The 17,029-nt window shown below is 42.0% G+C and overlaps 1 protein-coding gene and 1 long non-coding RNA gene across 4 annotated transcripts in view; one reads left to right on the forward strand and one right to left on the reverse strand.

The window, feature by feature from the left end:
• The window catches only part of NHS (NHS actin remodeling regulator), a 339,891-nt gene that overhangs the window by 317,551 nt on the left and 5,311 nt on the right, over positions 1 to 17,029 (forward strand). For 2 of the 3 annotated variants that reach the window (XM_043570099.1, XM_043570101.1), the window contains exons 4-8: positions 5,985 to 6,047; positions 8,034 to 8,226; positions 10,871 to 11,002; positions 11,971 to 14,952; positions 15,338 to 15,464. In XM_043570099.1, coding sequence (XP_043426034.1) covers positions 5,985 to 6,047; positions 8,034 to 8,226; positions 10,871 to 11,002; positions 11,971 to 14,952; positions 15,338 to 15,464 — 3,497 coding nt within the window. The remainder of the gene's footprint in view (positions 1 to 5,984; positions 6,048 to 8,033; positions 8,227 to 10,870; positions 11,003 to 11,970; positions 14,953 to 15,337; positions 15,465 to 17,029) is intronic. The other variant, XM_043570100.1, reaches the window with a different exon arrangement.
• Positions 1 to 17,029, reverse strand: part of LOC122477232 — a 50,320-nt gene that overhangs the window by 26,451 nt on the left and 6,840 nt on the right. The gene's annotated exons all lie outside the window — the stretch shown is intronic.

Consider the following 17,029-nt stretch of genomic DNA (forward strand, 5'->3'; position numbering starts at 1 on the left):
CCCTGGAGCCCTCTTTTCCATTCACATGGGGACTACCTTCCACACAGGCTTCAAAGTAGAATTTTGTTATGCTCGGCACATTTAAATCGCTTCATTCATAGAACACCATTAAACAAAATGTTCCTGAACTTTAAAATACATAAAATCATTTTGCATTCCATCACCCTAAGAATTTGCATTCAGTTCCAGCTGAGATCAAAAGGAGAGAGAGATTCTTTGTGGTTACCTGCTATCTTTCAAAAAACCTCTCTTTGGGTAAAAACTGCACCGTTGCCATTGCATTCGTGTTCTGCTCTCTAGACACGGATCTCATACCTGAGACGTCTATCAACAAGATGGGATTCAAAAGTGAATGAGCACATACTCTTTGGTGTCTGGCTTTTTTCACTCCACATACTTTTTTGAGGGCAATGTTGTACGTAGCAATACTGTATTCTTCTTTATTACCGGGTAGTACTGCATTGCATGAATACAGTAGTCCCCAATTTGTTTACCCATTCTGTTGTTGGTAGATATTTGAGGTGTTTCTAGTTGTGAGGGTTTTGGGGGAGGGACTTTGTGAATAAAGTTGCTGTAAATATTTTTGTGCAAGGTTTTCTGTGGACATACTCATTCTTCTTACCTCCATTTACCTAAGAAGGAATTAAAGGGTAGACATATGTCAGGTTTGTTAGATATTGCCAGTCTCTGAAATGACTATACCATTTTACCCTCCCCTCATCAATTTATGAGAGCTCTACTTGCTTTTCATCTTTGTCAACACTTGGTGTATTAATATTTTTAATTTTAGCCTCTCTAGCATATAGCAGTATTTGCTTGTGGTTTTCATTTGAATTTTCCTGATGAGAAATGATGTTGAGGGCCCTTGCGTATGCTTATTGGCCTTTTGTCTATTTCCTTTTGCAAAGTGTTTCTCAGGAGAAGTGAGGAAGTGGTGGTGGCAATATCCACCAGAGAAGAGAAAAAAAGTTATGATTTGGAAAAGCAGATTTATCAATGATTAAGGCCGTTTTCCCCAGTCCTGCACATTTATGAGTTGTGCTGTTTTAAATAGATAGTAATGTGTAAAGTGGTTAAAGAACCTAGTAGGCACTTGTTCCCAAATATCTCCCTCCTGGCCTATAACCACTGTCCAGAATTCTGCTTCAGAGACGTGCTCCTTTGGGCTTTTCACTAGGAGTTCTCAGCACATTAACATGAATGCACCTGTGGGCTCCTGTCTACCCTCACAGCTGGCTGGGAACGTGGCGTGAAGGGTTTGGGCACTTGGGGGTGCTGCATTCAGCAGCTTCCTTAGGGGAAGCATGAAGGCTCCTGCTGCCTGGGAGAGAGTGGTGACAAAGGAAACACCAGGAAAGGGAAGAAAGGCTTAGGACAGAGAAAGCACAGGATGCGCCCTAAGCTTTTACTTAACTTCATTTTGTTTTCCCAAGGTTGTTCCCTATGGTAAATGTTGGAGTTGAGGAGAGAGGAAAGGGAGGAGCACAGCATGAGTCAGAAATGATGTCATTAAACATGTCTGGAAGAGCACAATGCCAGCCACGAGGAGACTGTGGGACACCATCATGGAATAAAAGTGCCATGTAACTGTGGCACTAAGGGTGCTATGTGAAGAAGGTGTTCCTTTAAGCCCTCCAGAAAGACCAAACACTTCATGTTTATGTGCAACACATACACACACTCCAGTAAAGAAAAATCTGAGGCAGACAAGGTCTCCTCCATCTCACAAATGGGCTATAAGCTGTGCATAAATGCAGGGACCAGGTCTAAGGACAAGTAAGTCTCAGAGTAGGGTGACAATAAGAGCCCAGATCACCTCACCGGGAACCCACTTGGCTTGCAATGAACATCTTTACTCTAAGGTTTTATTCCCCTACCAAAGTGTACCACAACATCCATTCTCTAGTAAATATTTCTCATGTTTAAGACAGCACGACAGTAATAAATCAGCCCTCAAAGTCAGCTGCTATAAATGCCATGTGTTATCAGTTAGATCACACACCAGAGCCAAATTTTCAAAACATTTCCTTTTGAAATACTCACAACATTTTAACAGATGTCTTTTGGAGAGTTTTGAAGCACAATAAGCTCCCATCAACATATAAAATAAAACCAAAAAGAAAGTAAAATGTGGAGAGATTATATTTTTCTTTTGGCAGTAAGACAAAGGTGGGGGCAAATCTTGAGATCTTTGGAGAAATGCTTGTTCACAGCCACAAAAGTGAAGAAATTAATAATGTCTGTTATTTCCTGCTCTGAACACTGACCAAAAATATATAACTCTAGCTTTCGTGGAAGCAGTTTCCTGGGCAGGTAGAGAAAGGATGTGAGGGTGTAAATTATGGGGCCATCAGGGACAGAAATGGGATGCAAGCATCCAAAAAGCATCTTTTGTCAGGGACAAGATGGGCAAGACCAGCGGTGGCTGATTCTAAAATGGTGCATCTTGGAGTCTAAGCCCTCTCAAAATCAGTGGTAGGAGGGCCAGAATGGGAACCTAGAAAAGGAAGGAGAAAGTTTTATGTGTGTGTTTTTCTTCAACATTTGTTTATGAGAAAATTTGGAAGTACAGAAAAGTCAAAAGAATTGTGCATTGAGCATGCCTATACCCATGAGAGGGATATCATTTTTCATGTGACAGTTTGTTTCCACTGGGGCTGATTTTGACCTTCAAAGAAATGCTCTTGAATAAATAAATGAATGAATGAATGAATGAATGGTCTAACAATCTTCCCACCCATGTATTCTGGGGAAGCCTAGGTTGTTCACTGCTACTCCTGCATGCAGTGGTAATTTCAAGAGCAGGAGGCCCTATGGGTCTGCTTCTATCAACTATTGTTTTGGACGCTCCTTGCTCATGCTGTCTGGTCTCCTGCTCTTGCCTTGTTATCTTTGACTTTGTGCTGAATGTTATACTGAAAAATTCTATGTGGAAATAATTTGATCTTCTCTCTTTTGAGAGGATTTCTCTGTTTGCTTATGCTAGGCACACGGGGGTGCTAGCTGGCAGTACAACACATTTTGTTTAAGCAGTACCAAGGCAGTAGGAATATGGTTATGAACAAGAAATGGTTTCTGCCCTTACAAGTCTTACTAAGAATAAGCAATAGCATTCATTCAAATAGAGCCTATACAGAATAATGTAACTCATGCAAGCTTGACCAGCATGCGGCTTTTCCTCACCTTACCCATCTGCACCCATTAAGGAGAGGCATGCTGGGCCGTGCAGAGATGTGCTGAGGTAACAGTTTTCTTTCAGTTTTATTTCTTAAATAATTGAGAAGAAAATTCTATGAACTGATTACTGCATTCACCATGTAAAAATCTAATCAGAAATAATCAGAACGCTCTCGCTTCCTTTGACCAAACACCTAGGAGAGAGAATGCTTTAAAACACTACCCTCAAGCAGTTACTAATTTCATGGCAGAAATAAAACGAAAGTCCATTTGAATATTATAAGCTTAAATACCCTAAATCAACAGACCATCTGCAGGAACTTGAGTGCTTTAGTCGGGCGGTGGAACCAAAGAACACAGTCCTTTCACACACAAGCTCAAGAGTACCTAGTTTCAGCCCTCACAAGCTGGAGGATGGAGCTACTATTGAAATAGCTGAGAGACCGATTATCTGAGAAGCAATCTTCTGTGAAAGATTACAGACAGACCTTGACTTCATGATGGTGACCAAAACAGAACGGACTGAGCTCTCTCTGGACTTGCCATCCTTAGTCACTTCCAGATGTTACCTCATGATTGTTTAATGGGATGGAGGGGCTTCTAAAACTGATGAAAAAATAAAAACCACTCCTCATCCCTCACTCCTGGCAAAAATACTCAACAGGAGAGATGACTTGGAAGATTTAAGGCAAATGACCAAACATACTAATATTAATATCATTAATATGTTATGCCCTGCAGTTTCCTGCTGTGTAGTTTTTTGAAATCCTTTCATGAGACACTGGAGCCTTTGGTTTCTTGGAAACAGGTTCCTTTACCACGTGGGCTTTGTTTTCTGGCTCCCTTTTTCCTACTTCCATGAGTTTGCTATTTTGCATACCCAAGCGTCTTGAGACCTGCACATCACTATCTGTGACTGATTCTTAGGAGAGACCCAGGTTAATGCTTGAACTCAGGCCACATACAGCACATCTGTCAAAATAATCATTTTTCCTTTTTTTTTATTTAAAAAAAATTTTTATGTTTATTCATTTTTGAAAGACAGAGAGAGAGCACAAGCAGGGGTGGGGGTGAGGCGAGAGAAGGGGACACAGAATCTGAAGCAGGCCCCAGGCTCTGAGCTGTCAGCACAGAGCCCGACGCGGGGCTCGAATTCACGAACCTCAAGATCATGACCTGAGCCAAAGCTGGATGTTCAACTGACTGAGCCACCCAGGCACCCCAAAATAATCATTTTCAATGAGGGAGCCATAGACCCTACAAAAATCATTTATCTTAAATAACATTGAGATCAAAGTTAACCGGGCCTGAGGAGATGGCATTTGCTTTGCTTAAAAATTAATGAGCAACCCTGTCAGTTAAAATTTAGAAGCTTAGAAGAGAATTAGACCTTGAGCGTTCCACCTCCAAAACATATGTCTGCCATAGGCTTAAGAACAGGTTAGAACTGGAATACATTAATACTGAGCCTCTGATGGAACCAAACACTGCTTGTGGTTTCCTCTATTTGCTTCCACCTATCGGCACTAAGATGGTGAGTACCCGTGGGTTCTGTGGTGTCTGCTTCCTCCTGATATCTTGAACACAGTCCTTACTGTATTTGGGTTTTCCATCAGTGTTAGAACACACAGGGCTCATATCATTCAAAGGCACAAAATAATTTGTTGAGCCCTTACAATGAGAAGGCATTTTGCTGGCGTCATGGAAGACTGAAAAGAAAATCAAATATGGCTCCTGACCCCTAGGAACTCATAATCTAACAGAAGAAAAAGACACATCCAGGGATAGTTCAGGTTATGTTAAAGCAATGCTATATGGAAAGTGCTGTAATAGAGGCCTAATTGAATCCAAAGCTGACATGGTTTAGAGTTTAAAAGAGTTTCAACGTCCTTCTCAGTAGATCCTGAAAAGGGGATTCTAGTTACCTGATTATTCTCTAAATAGGACCAGCTACGTAATTTGTGGGGCCCGGTGCAAAATGAAAAGGTAGGGCCCCTTACTCAAAAAAGCTTGGTGTCCTGAGTGCGGGGCCTTGTCACATGCCCTTGGACTTGGTCTTGTCTTCAAATACAGTCTATGAATATGAGGAAGAGGCAAATTTTAAGCAACCTGGAGGAAGACATTGCACACAGGGAATTTTCTTTCAAGAAGCTCACAGGAAAATGAATTCACTGTAAGGAAGGAAAATAATTCAGTATTTCCCAAATTAACAAATTGGGATTGGGAGCTAAAGGAAAGTCACTATTTTGCAAAAACAGTGTCACAGATATGCCACGGCTACAAGGTAAGGACAATAATAATAGTAGCAGTAGTGGTGGTAGTAGCTGACACGGACTTAGAGAGCTTATTGAGTGCCAACATTCTTCTCAGTCTGTTCTGTATATTTACTCATTTAATCCTCAAAAGAATCCTGAAGGGTAGATAGATGCTGTTATCTCCCTATCTTCCAAATGAGGAAATTGACCTTAGAAAGGTTGAATACTTGTCCCTGGCCACAAAGCAAAGAAGTGGTAGAACCAGGATCTGAACTCAGACAGTCTAGCTCCAAAGTCTGTGCTCTTAACCGCTATTTATGCTACTTCTCATAAAATAGGGACGTATTCAGAAGGAAGGAAGGGGAGAGGGAGGAGGAGAGAGGGGGAGAAGGAGAGAGGGGGAGAGAAAGAGAGAGAGAGAGAGGGTGGGAGGGAGGGAGCTATCCCAGTATATATTCATTCACTGATATTACAGACTTGGCTTAACCAGGGTGTACTGTATGTTGTGTGCATGTTTTTAATTTTTTCTTTTTTTGCATTTCATGTTCATAGTTTAACAGCACCCGTTCGCCCTCCCCCACTGAGTGTTGCCACATGACCCCATGGAGTAGAAAGGTACTGGTTCTGAGAACATTCCATCACAGCCCTATCCCACTCTCTCCAGACACTTTCTTCTGTCTTTTAACTATGGCAAACTGTTGTTTCTAACTAACAGGTACTCTTTTAACTCCACTTTAAGAGTGATATTTTCCTAACTTGAATTAAATAAAGTATGATTTAGACAGCAGTGTCCTTGGCTGTCTTTCCCACTTACTTTTCCCCCCTAAATTGCAATTAAGGCTCTGTTCAAGACACGCATCACCTAATGCCACTCCTGGACTTTATAGTTCGAAGGGAAGAAATTCTGACTTGCCCTATATTTATCAGAACTGTGAAACTTCTCAAATCAAAAAAAGAGAAGAGGACAAAAGGATTCTCTGGCAGCCAGTTATCCCTGTCACCGTTAAATAAAACGTGCTTTTGGCTGCTGGTCAGAGCCCGTAGTCAGGTCACTATTCTTTCTTTGTTTCCCAGCCCATTGTTATTCAAGGAAGGAATCGCCTAGGAAATGTGGCCTCTGGTGGTGGGGGTTTCTTTCCAGCTCTCACTCGCTCGCTCTCCCTCTTTTTCTGTCTCTCGTTTTGCATGCACCAAACTTTTTTTTTTCTTTTTGAAAGTTACCTAGGAAACAAAGTCTTTTGTGCTCCAACTTTATTTGAGCTATTCGCTTCGCTGGGAATCTGCACAAAAGCTGAAGAGAGAAAGAAGGTTGCGATGTTTTACTAAAATGTTCATGGCGAACATATTTTTCTGGGGGGGGGGCAATCATATCCTGTTGGGTGTGTTGGGGGGTTTCGCAGATACCTCTGACAAGGTAAGCAAATGCTGCGGGGTTAACTTAAACAAGTGGCTCTGGAATCTTCTCTTTAAGAGGACCCGAGAACAATTTGACAATATGTGAAATCCTGAGTCAACAGGACACAATGCTTCCAAATATGATGAGAAAAAAAATTTTTTTGTGATTTTAGGACAGAATATTATTAAAACTTAACTGGAATAAGAGGAAAAAGTATTTATTTTATACACTCACCTTCCTCCAAATTATGTAAAGAAAGAAAACTAGGTTCAGTGGTGAAAACTGGGTCTTTTAAGATAATCTGGTTTAGAAACCCAACCCTGAAATCAAAATTGGAATGGAGCCTTTTTAATAATCTGGGTTAGGACCCCAGCCCTGAAGTAAAAGGTAGACGATATTAATATCTATCAAGGGTTTGGATGGAGAATTTTCAAATGTCATACAGAAGTCAAGGCCTCTAACTAAACAGCTAGAAGAAAAGCTTCACACTGCAAAGCGGAAAGAAACTCAGCTAAGGCCCTTTATATTCTGAATTTGAAAAAGAAGCCCTCTCGACTCTTTCTCCCCATTAACTGCTTTTGTATTTTCCACTGTAGTAAGTGGGGGGATTTGTTTTTCCATGTGCACGCAGCGTTGGTGAAACTACATTTTTCAAATGTTATTCACAAATGCCATTGTCGTGCAGTAAAATTAACTCCTTATGTTTTAATCCAGCCTCTCAGATTAAGATAGGTTTTGTCCTTCCAGGTGATATGTTCTGGAATGTCTCCTGACTCCAGGTTTTCTGGGACGTTTTCTGAACCTTTTCGTAGGCATCTACATCATCTTCTCCCTTTGATCCCAGTCATTTTGAGCTCTCAAGACTTTCAGTAGCAATATACAGCGAGATAGATATCCAGAATCTACCTCTCACTAATTAGAGACTCAGATTTTTCTTCAGTTTGAAGCTTGGGGATTTATGGCTACCTGTCTCTCCTCTTAATTCCATTTGACCTGAAAAGCATGTTCATGTAGCCCATTTTTTCTTCTGTGTCTCTTGACTATTGAAATCATAACTTTCGATTAGTTGTGCTTACTATTTCTAGGAATTCTTCCTTTGATCTAAAAGCTTATTTCTGACCTCACTGTTCTTAACTGGGAAATTCCTTAATATGTTGCTTACATATAAACCATGATGGCGAAGTCTGAATGTACTTCATTTGCAGTCCCATCCCCCAGAAGATGAAGACACAGATGTCACGTTAGGGCAGAGGCCGAAAAACCCGGTACACAATATCCCCTCGACACTGGACAAGCAGACCAACTGGAGCAAAGCACTGCCTCTCCCAACACCAGAAGAGAAAATGAAACAAGATGCCCAAGTGATCTCTTCTTGCATTATTCCCATCAATGTCACTGGTAACGTTCTGTTCTTTTCTTAGGGGCAGTTGGGTCAGAATATTCTGTGTTTTAAATATGTTCAAAACCTGTGCTTCTGGGTGTACCAGTTAAGAACACCGCTTTGTAAACAAGCAATACCTTTTTCATCAGAATACAACCCAGAAGATGTTCAATATGCTTTTGTCAGGTTTTGAACATCAATTTGCATATGTTCTGCTGGGCCGCTTGTTATGTAAATGATGGACAGTTTCTTTTTGAAAAAAGTCACCAAACAGCTCTTTGGTCATAGCTGACTGAAATAATGGAGAAAGCGGCAGTGATTAATCATATGATAATGATGCATGGCCCAGCAAGAGAGAAAACAGCAAACCCCAGGTCCCTCAAACGGCAAGTAATGATCCTGTAGACCAACTATAAAATCTGTTTTCAGGCTTCCTTGGATGAAGGTAGGCTTGTTTAAAAGATCGTTTAGACTTCTGCATCGATTTTGGTGATTTCTGACCTAAAAATATATGTATTCAGAGATGAAGGCTGAATTCTATTCTAATCCAGCAAGCCTGTCTTCCATTCCTCTCTGCTTTCCTCCTCTTGTGTATTGAGAGTGTATTAGTCTAAGTCAAATGTAAACCTGTACGGACTTTTCTTGAAAAGTTTGCCTGCAGCAATTGTAAATTCCAGGTAATCTCAGCTTTAAGTAAAATAATGTTATGACATATTCTAACTTTCAAAGATAGACATAAAAGGATCTATTCACTGGGCTTTCTTTAAACATCTGTAATAGTTATATTTTAACTTATTTGCATATTGAAATTTTCCAAATGGCCATATAATTACTGACTTTTTTCCTGGTACCATGTGACTAAAAATTGCATGTTGCTTGAGATGCATTTTGGACATGGCTATTATTAACCCCACTGAGATTTCTCTCCCATAAAGTGGAGAGCAAAGGATGAACAGGTATCTGGGATAGACCTTATTTCCTTCCTGAAAAACAAGAATTCTGGTTGATCAGCTGGTTATGAGGTGGGAGTAATTTTCCCGATGATCTACTCAACTTGTAGGATAAATTATTCTAAGGATGTGTACTTTATCTGATGTCCACAATCTAAATGGGTTGGATTAGGTAGATGTCAAAATGTATCGTTTTGGCATCCTCTTAAACCAACTTTCCATTCTGGGAACATTCGATTTGAGCACCACCTGCTTTCTTCATAACACTGTAAGTAAATCTTGTTTTCAAATTTAGTTCTTTGATTATGGGTCTTGTGATTCAGGAAAAAGGAAGATCTTTCCTTCTGCTTTATTTCAGGAACTCTCAGACTAAAGCCTAGATTATATGCTGATTTCAAGAGCTTTAATGAGAAAGCTGCTAATTACGTCCATATAACATAAAGTGTGTCTGTATGCCAGACGTCCTGTAATTAGTATGAGTAGAATGAAGGATCTTAATTTTTGGTTGGAGCTAAGAAAGGAAAATTCCGTTAGTACAGATTCTCCAATAATATTGTAATTATTCATCATGTGATATCTCAGACTTTTTTCAAAGTGAGTTCTAGAAACTGTTGTCACTGTGATGCTAAGCAGAACTCAGAGTGCTTCATTATATAGCTGAGCCGAAGTTTAACATGCCATCCTGCTCTATGCTTAACAGTCAGGATAAATGATGAGGTAACCAGATTCCAAAGCACTTTTGGCATCATGACTTTCTGAGGCAAAGCTCACGCTGACAAATCCATGGCGCATGCCTATGCCAGACAGGAGTTTGAGTTCCTCACCACCTCCTTCACCATTCTAGATTTGATAAGACTGCCTGTAGCGTAGCAATGATGTGATTATGGAAAGAGAAACAAATAGGCATCAAGGTCTGGCCCCTGTATTTATAAAAGCAAACAGAGACTCACTGTAAAGACTGGGACTCCCAGCTTCATTTCCACCTGATGGAGAAGGCAGACCCACTCAAGGACAGAACTGGGGACTGCCTTGTACTTTCCTCTTATATTGATAAGACCCTGGTACCAAACCAAAAAGTGTCCAACTGGGTCAGTAGAAGAAAGTAGAAAGAGTTACATGAGAATTTAAAAACAAATCTTTAGGCTACTTTCTTGTCACAGAAAGAGTGTGCGTGCGTGTGTGTGTGTGCGTGTGTGTGTGTGCGTGTGTGTGTGTGTGTGTGTGTGTAGGGTTGCAGTGTAGTGGGTAGAGAGGGAAAAGATACCTCACAAAGATGCTTTTAGTGAAGAGATGGGTCAGGAAATGTTAGCTGAACTAATTTGGGTTAGCATCTTAGCTCTGGATCTACTCTGCAAAGACAGCATCAGAGAGCCCAGTAAATAGTAACTAAAGGTTGTGAGTCCTTAAGGAGCTGTTTCTGTGTGAGAGTGATTCTTTGATGTTATTTTTCTCTCCTCTTTCTTTTGATTTTCCTTCTTTGCTTGTTGCTCTTGGCAGTGCAAGCTGTTGTGCAGAGCCGCATTTAGAAGTAAAGCTTAATGTACCGCAGAGTAATTTAAATAAGAGCTGAATAAGGGCTCCCTTATATTTATTCACAGGCTTAATCCAAACTCTTCCTTTACTTCCAATCAATAAATATCACTGTGTTCCAAGCAAATGAAAATTTGTTTGCCATTTCTAAAGGCTAATGAGACCTATTTGTGGGTTGCAGGAGTTGGTTTTGACAGAGAGGCTAGTATACGCTGCTCTCTTGTTCATTCACAATCCGTACTACAGCGGAGACGAAAACTGAGGAGGAGGAAAACCATCTCGGGTATCCCCAGAAGAGTCCAACAAGAAATAGGTGTGGTATAAAACTGTTAATGGTTAACATTCTGTTGGGTGCGATTATAAGGAGGGGAAATGGAAGCCGGCCTTTTAATCAGCTTCCTTAAAAATAGTGCGGTAACTTGTAGAGGCTTTGAAATGGTGTGTACTTGTTTTGTGTTCAGCAAGCTGGTGGTACTACTTTTTGAATCTCTGTCCTTGACCATGAAGATTTTAACCTTATGGATTTAGGTATATATGTTCAGGTCTTACGGCTGAAATGTAATATTTTGGTAATTTTTTAAAAGTTTTATTAAGATGGAAATAATAAAAACTAACAAGATTCTGTGAAAAATTATTTTTAAAAAATTATACCTTTATTTGAAGAGAGATATACTTTTATGGCATTAACTATTTTAAAAAGGTAAATTTCAATTAAATATTGAATACTGATAACATGTTATGCTTTATGACTTTTTTTTCTATTTTTTTTCTGTTCCATGTATTTAGGAATCTCTTCCTACATTTTATTATTGTTGTTGTTATTATTATTATTAGGGTAGCATCTCTATTATTACATATAATGAGTTATAAGAGTTTTACTTTGTTGAGTATATATTACAAAATAAAAAAGAATAGTGGCCAAGAAGACTAAATGAACTTTAGTTTAACTTTAGTTTAAAAAAAATAGTCATCACTTACTGGGGCAAATAATTTGACAGTGAAGAGAGAGAATTCACAAAAGATCTAAGAACATGTTCTCTTAGTATACACTAAGAAAATGTGTGTGTGTGTAGAGAGGGAGAGGGAGAGGGACAGAGACACAGAGAGGCAAATGGGCAGATTCCCCAAAGCCTTTTAACTTTCTCCTAATTTTACGTGCTGCTTGTTTTTTCTCAAAGAGAAAGATCCAGTATGCCGCACCCAGATTTGTGGGCATCTCTCAGAATGTGTGTTAGCCCGCTGAGGTATACAATATCTCACTGTGCTGTCCATGTGCCCTAGATTCTGATGAATCCCCTGTGGCCAGGGAGAGGAATGTGATCGTGCACACACATCCAGACCCTTCCAGCACTGTCAACAGGAGGTCTGGAACCAGGGACTCGGAGTGCCAAACCGAAGATATTCTGATTGCTGCTCCATCCAGAAGGAGAATCAGAGCTCAAAGGGGTCAGAGCATCGCAGCTTCCCTTTCTCATTCTGCCGGCAACATCTCCGCGTTGGCAGACAAAGGCGACGCCATGTTTACTACAGCAGTGAGCAGCCGCACAAGATCTCGGAGCCTTCCCCGGGAGGGCAACAGAGGTGGGGATGCTGAGCCCAAAGTTGGTGCTAAACCCTCGGCATATGAAGAGGGGGAGCCTTTCGTGAGTGACCGAGAAAGAAACACTAATGATTGCAGTGACGCCCCCAGCAGCCCGAGTGCACAGGAACGCCAGCCTGCTCTGGGCCTGGCTTGCTCTCAACATCTTCACAGCCCCCAGCACAAGTTAAATGAGAGAGGGAGGTCGCGTCTATCCCGAATGGCTGCCGATTCTGGCAGCTGTGACATCTCCTCCAACTCGGACACCTTTGGGAGCCCCATCCACTGCATCTCCACGGCTGGCGTCCTCCTCAGCAGCCACATGGACCAGAAGGACGAGCACCAGTCATCCAGCGGCAACTGGAGTGGGAGCAGCTCCACATGCCCCTCACAGACCTCAGAGACTATTCCTCCTGCAGCTTCTCCTCCCCTCACTGGCTCTTCACACTGTGACTCGGAGTTGTCCCTAAACACGGCCCCTCATGCTAATGAGGATGCCACTGTCTTCGTGACCGAGCAGTACAACGACCACCTGGATAAAGTGAGAGGCCACCGGGCAAACTCCTTTACCTCCACGGTGGCCGACCTGCTGGATGACCCCAACAACAGCAACACAAGTGACAGTGAGTGGAACTACCTGCATCACCATCACGATGCCTCCTGCCGCCAGGATTTTAGTCCTGAACGCCCCAAGGCAGACAGCCTAGGCTGCCCGAGCTTCACAAGCATGGCCACCTATGACAGCTTTCTGGAAAAGTCTCCATCAGACAAAGCAGACACTAGCTCTCACTTTTCAGTGGACACAGAAGGATACTACACTTCCATGCACTTTGACTGTGGCCTCAAAGGTAACAAGAGTTATGTCTGTCACTATGCAGCCCTGGGCCCAGAGAATGGCCAGGGCATGGGGGTTCCTCCTACTCTCCCGGACTGTGCCTGGCAGGACTACTTAGACCACAGGAGGCAGGGAAGACCAAGCATCTCTTTCAGGAAACCAAAGGCAAAGCCGACCCCACCTAAACGGAGCTCATCACTGAGGAAGTCCGATGGAAATGCAGACGTTTCTGAGAAGAAAGAACCAAAGATAAACACTGGCCAGCTCCTGCCTCACAGTTCCAGGGAAATGAAGCTGCCTCTTGATTTCTCCAACACGCCTTCTCGAATGGAAAATGCCAACCTTCCCACCAAGCAGGAATCTTCTTGGATGAATCAGAGTGAACATGGTATTAAGGAACCTCAGTTAGACACTTCAGATATTCCACCATTCAAAGATGAAGGTGCTGACTCAACTCACTATGCAGATCTCTGGCTTCTAAATGACTTGAAAACAAACGATCCTTACAGATCTTTATCTAATTCAAGCACTGCTACGGGTACCACAGTTATCGAATGCATCAAATCTCCAGAGAGCTCTGAGTCCCAAACATCCCAGTCAGAATCAAGAGCCACCACCCCATCCCTTCCTTCTGTTGACAATGAGTTTAAACTGGCTTCACCAGAAAAGCTGGCCGGCTTGGCATCCCCATCAAGTGGCTACTCGAGCCAGTCTGAAACACCAACCTCCTCTTTCCCTACAGCTTTCTTTTCTGGTCCACTGTCTCCTGGAGGTAGCAAAAGAAAACCGAAAGTCCCAGAAAGGAAATCCTCACTACAGCAACCCTCTTTAAAAGATGGAGCTCTGTCACTGAGTAAAGACCTTGAACTTCCAATTATACCTCCCACCCATCTTGACCTAAGTGCTCTTCATAGTGTCTTGAATAAACCATTCCACCACCGTCACCCACTGCATGTGTTTAGTCATAATAAGCAGAACCCAGTAGGAGAAACACTCAAGTCCAATCCTCCACCATCCCTTGCAATTACACCGACAGTCCTGAAATCTGTGAACCTTAGGTCCATTAGTAAGTCTGAAGAAGCTAAACAAAAAGAAGGCAACAATACAGATCTCCCCTACTTAGAGGACAATGCTCTCGCAATGGCTGCCCTGTCACCAGGCAAGATGAAGCCACATTTGGCTAAGAAATCAGTATCACATCAGTACTCCACTGAAGACACCATACTGTCCTTTTTAGACTCCTCTGCACTTGAGATGGGACCAGATAAACTACAGCTAGAGAAAAAACGTACTTTTGATGTAAAGAATCATTGTGACCCAGAAACAGTTACCTCAGCTGGTAGCAATCTTCTAGAGTCAAGTGTCACAAGAGACCCAATACCTATGGAGAGTGAGCCCATTCCAGAAAACACACCAAGTAAAACTTGTGACTTTCCCACAGAAGGATTTCAGAGGGTCTCTGTCGCCCGCCTAAGTGATGTGGATGGTAAAACACTCCAATATGGAGCTGGTGCAGATGAAGCCCCGGCACAGGCGCAGAAGGCATCCTCTGCAGGTGGAGAGGAAGCTGCTCGCCTGGAGTCTGCAGATGTGCTCACATCTCAGTCGGACGCACCAACCAGACCCACAGACATAAGCAATCCACTTAAGCATCAACTGGGGACGAGCCGCCACCATGACCAAGTGCCTGGGAATATCAGCTACGAAGCAGAGGTATCAACTGCAAATCCATGCCCTGAAAAACGTTCCGAGCAGGAAAATATTGCTTCAGGTATTTCAGCCAAAAGTGCCTCTGGTAACAGCGGAGCAGAGGAGACCCAAGGAAGTATGGAGGAGGTTTCACTGAAAGGTCAGTTGTTGATACCTTTGTCACAATGGAAAGGTGTCTCGTGGCACTTCCTTAAGTTTTTCCTTTCTTATGTTCCCTATAACATAGCACCACCCTGGGGGTTGGTTTCCCTCCACTTTTTTTTTTTTTTTTTTTTTACTTATTACAACAATTGAGATAAAAAGTTTTTGTTATTGAGGGACTGAGCTGTGACAGACATCTTTTTAAAAACAGCAGTAAGGTAACTGTTGTTCATTTATTTCACAAGTGACTGAGCTGTGACAGACATCTTTTTAAAAACAGCAGTAAGGTAACTGTTGTTCATTTATTTCACAAGTCACTGAAACACAGCAGCATGCCTGGTACCTTCCTCCTAAAGATGCGTTTTTTTTTTTCTTAATTTAAGAATCGTCACCGAGTGATGACTCTATGATTTCACCACTCAGTGAAGACTCTCAGGCTGAAGCAGAGGGTGTGTTCTTGTCTCCAAACAAACCTCGTACAACTGAGGATTTATTTGCAGTCATCCACAGGTGAGGCAACAATACCAAAAGTTTTCCTTTTTTCACAGGTGAGGCAACAATACTGAAAGTTTTCCTTTTTATAGTGCATCTCATGAAATGCAAATATGGGAAAGCCTTGTGTACTTATGATACATGCAGCAAAAAAGCAAAGAAAAATTGTTTTTCCAAGTCAAAGTGACAGATTGACATTTGTGCGGGACAATGCAAGCCTTTATATATAGCTTGACCTCAACTGAGAGACTTTCATAAGAACTGCTGAAGGGAGATGTTTTTTCCATAGGAAAGACATTCTAGAACAAGTTCTCATTTGAAAACAATTTATGGTTAAGTAACCTAGAGTGAAAGCTCAAACGCTACTGTCATCTTGGACTGAAAATAATTTCTTGAGCCAAAAAAAAAAATATGCTCACAGCTGTAATCCTACACTAGCAGAGATCAATGCAAGTTGATTCACTAGACAGAACCCAAGTTGGAGACAAGAGAGTGTATAAACTTGCCCATTTCATAGCTCAGAACTAATCACCGCTCCCTTTTTTCCCTATCTTCCTAAAACTTAAATGTCTTTAATAACACTGGCCTTCTCTAAAATTAGTGCTCCAAATCCCACGAACAGAGAATGTCCTCTGGGCTGTTTTTCTAAGACACTGTTGTGTCCATGTTGCCCATTCACATTCTCTCACCTGCCACCTGCGATCAAGAGCCATGTGTGCAAGAATATATACTCCTTACAACTTGTGGCCGATGAACAGAGCAGGAACTAGTGCTTGGAAAGCGATCCCACATCAGACTGAGCTATCCAATCTTGATGTGCCTACTCCTTTCATAACCACGACCGCTGTCTTCCACTAGGCCTCCATGACCTAGATGGGACTCCCAAAGGACAAAACTTGGGGACTGTCTCTTGTACCTTATGAAATTGTATTTTTTGAAGCAAGTTTTTTTGCAAGCAGCTTACCATCATTTCCCCTGGAATTCTAGTTTTTAAGGGAACTTGAGTTTTCCGTTGATGTGGTTTTCTCATAAAGAAGAAGCATCACTCTTCAACTTTTTTTAAAGGAGTCAGTCAGAAATGCCTTCTGTGTGGCTATTCCTTTAGCAGGCACACCTTTCCACTCAGAGAGTGAAGAATCATCAGTTTATGTTTTCTTTGCTCCATGTGTAGGCTAAGCTCCAATTATATTTCCCTTCCCCACTTTATCTTACGACCAGTTAATAAAATGCTATGTAAGTTACAGAGCTGAGTTCTTACCCCACAGGACCAAATGTTAGTATCTGGAATAGTGGACAGAATGTAAGTAGTGGAGTCAAAAGCATCTGGAATGGAGTCTAAGCGCCGCTACTTCCTGACCAGTCTTGTCAGTTAAAACCTCTCTACCGGGGCGCCTGGGTGGCTCAGTCGGTTAAGCGTCCGACTTCAGCCAGGTCACGATCTCGCGGTCCGTGAGTTCGAGCCCCGCGTCAGGCTCTGGGCTGATGGCTCAGAGCCTGGAGCCTGTTTCCGATTCTGTGTCTCCCTCTCTCTCTGCCCCTCCCCCATTCATGCTCTGTCTCTCTCTGTCCCAAAAATAAATAAA

Source organism: Prionailurus bengalensis, chromosome X (genome assembly GCF_016509475.1).
Source record: "Prionailurus bengalensis isolate Pbe53 chromosome X, Fcat_Pben_1.1_paternal_pri, whole genome shotgun sequence".
NCBI lineage: Eukaryota > Metazoa > Chordata > Mammalia > Carnivora > Felidae > Prionailurus > Prionailurus bengalensis.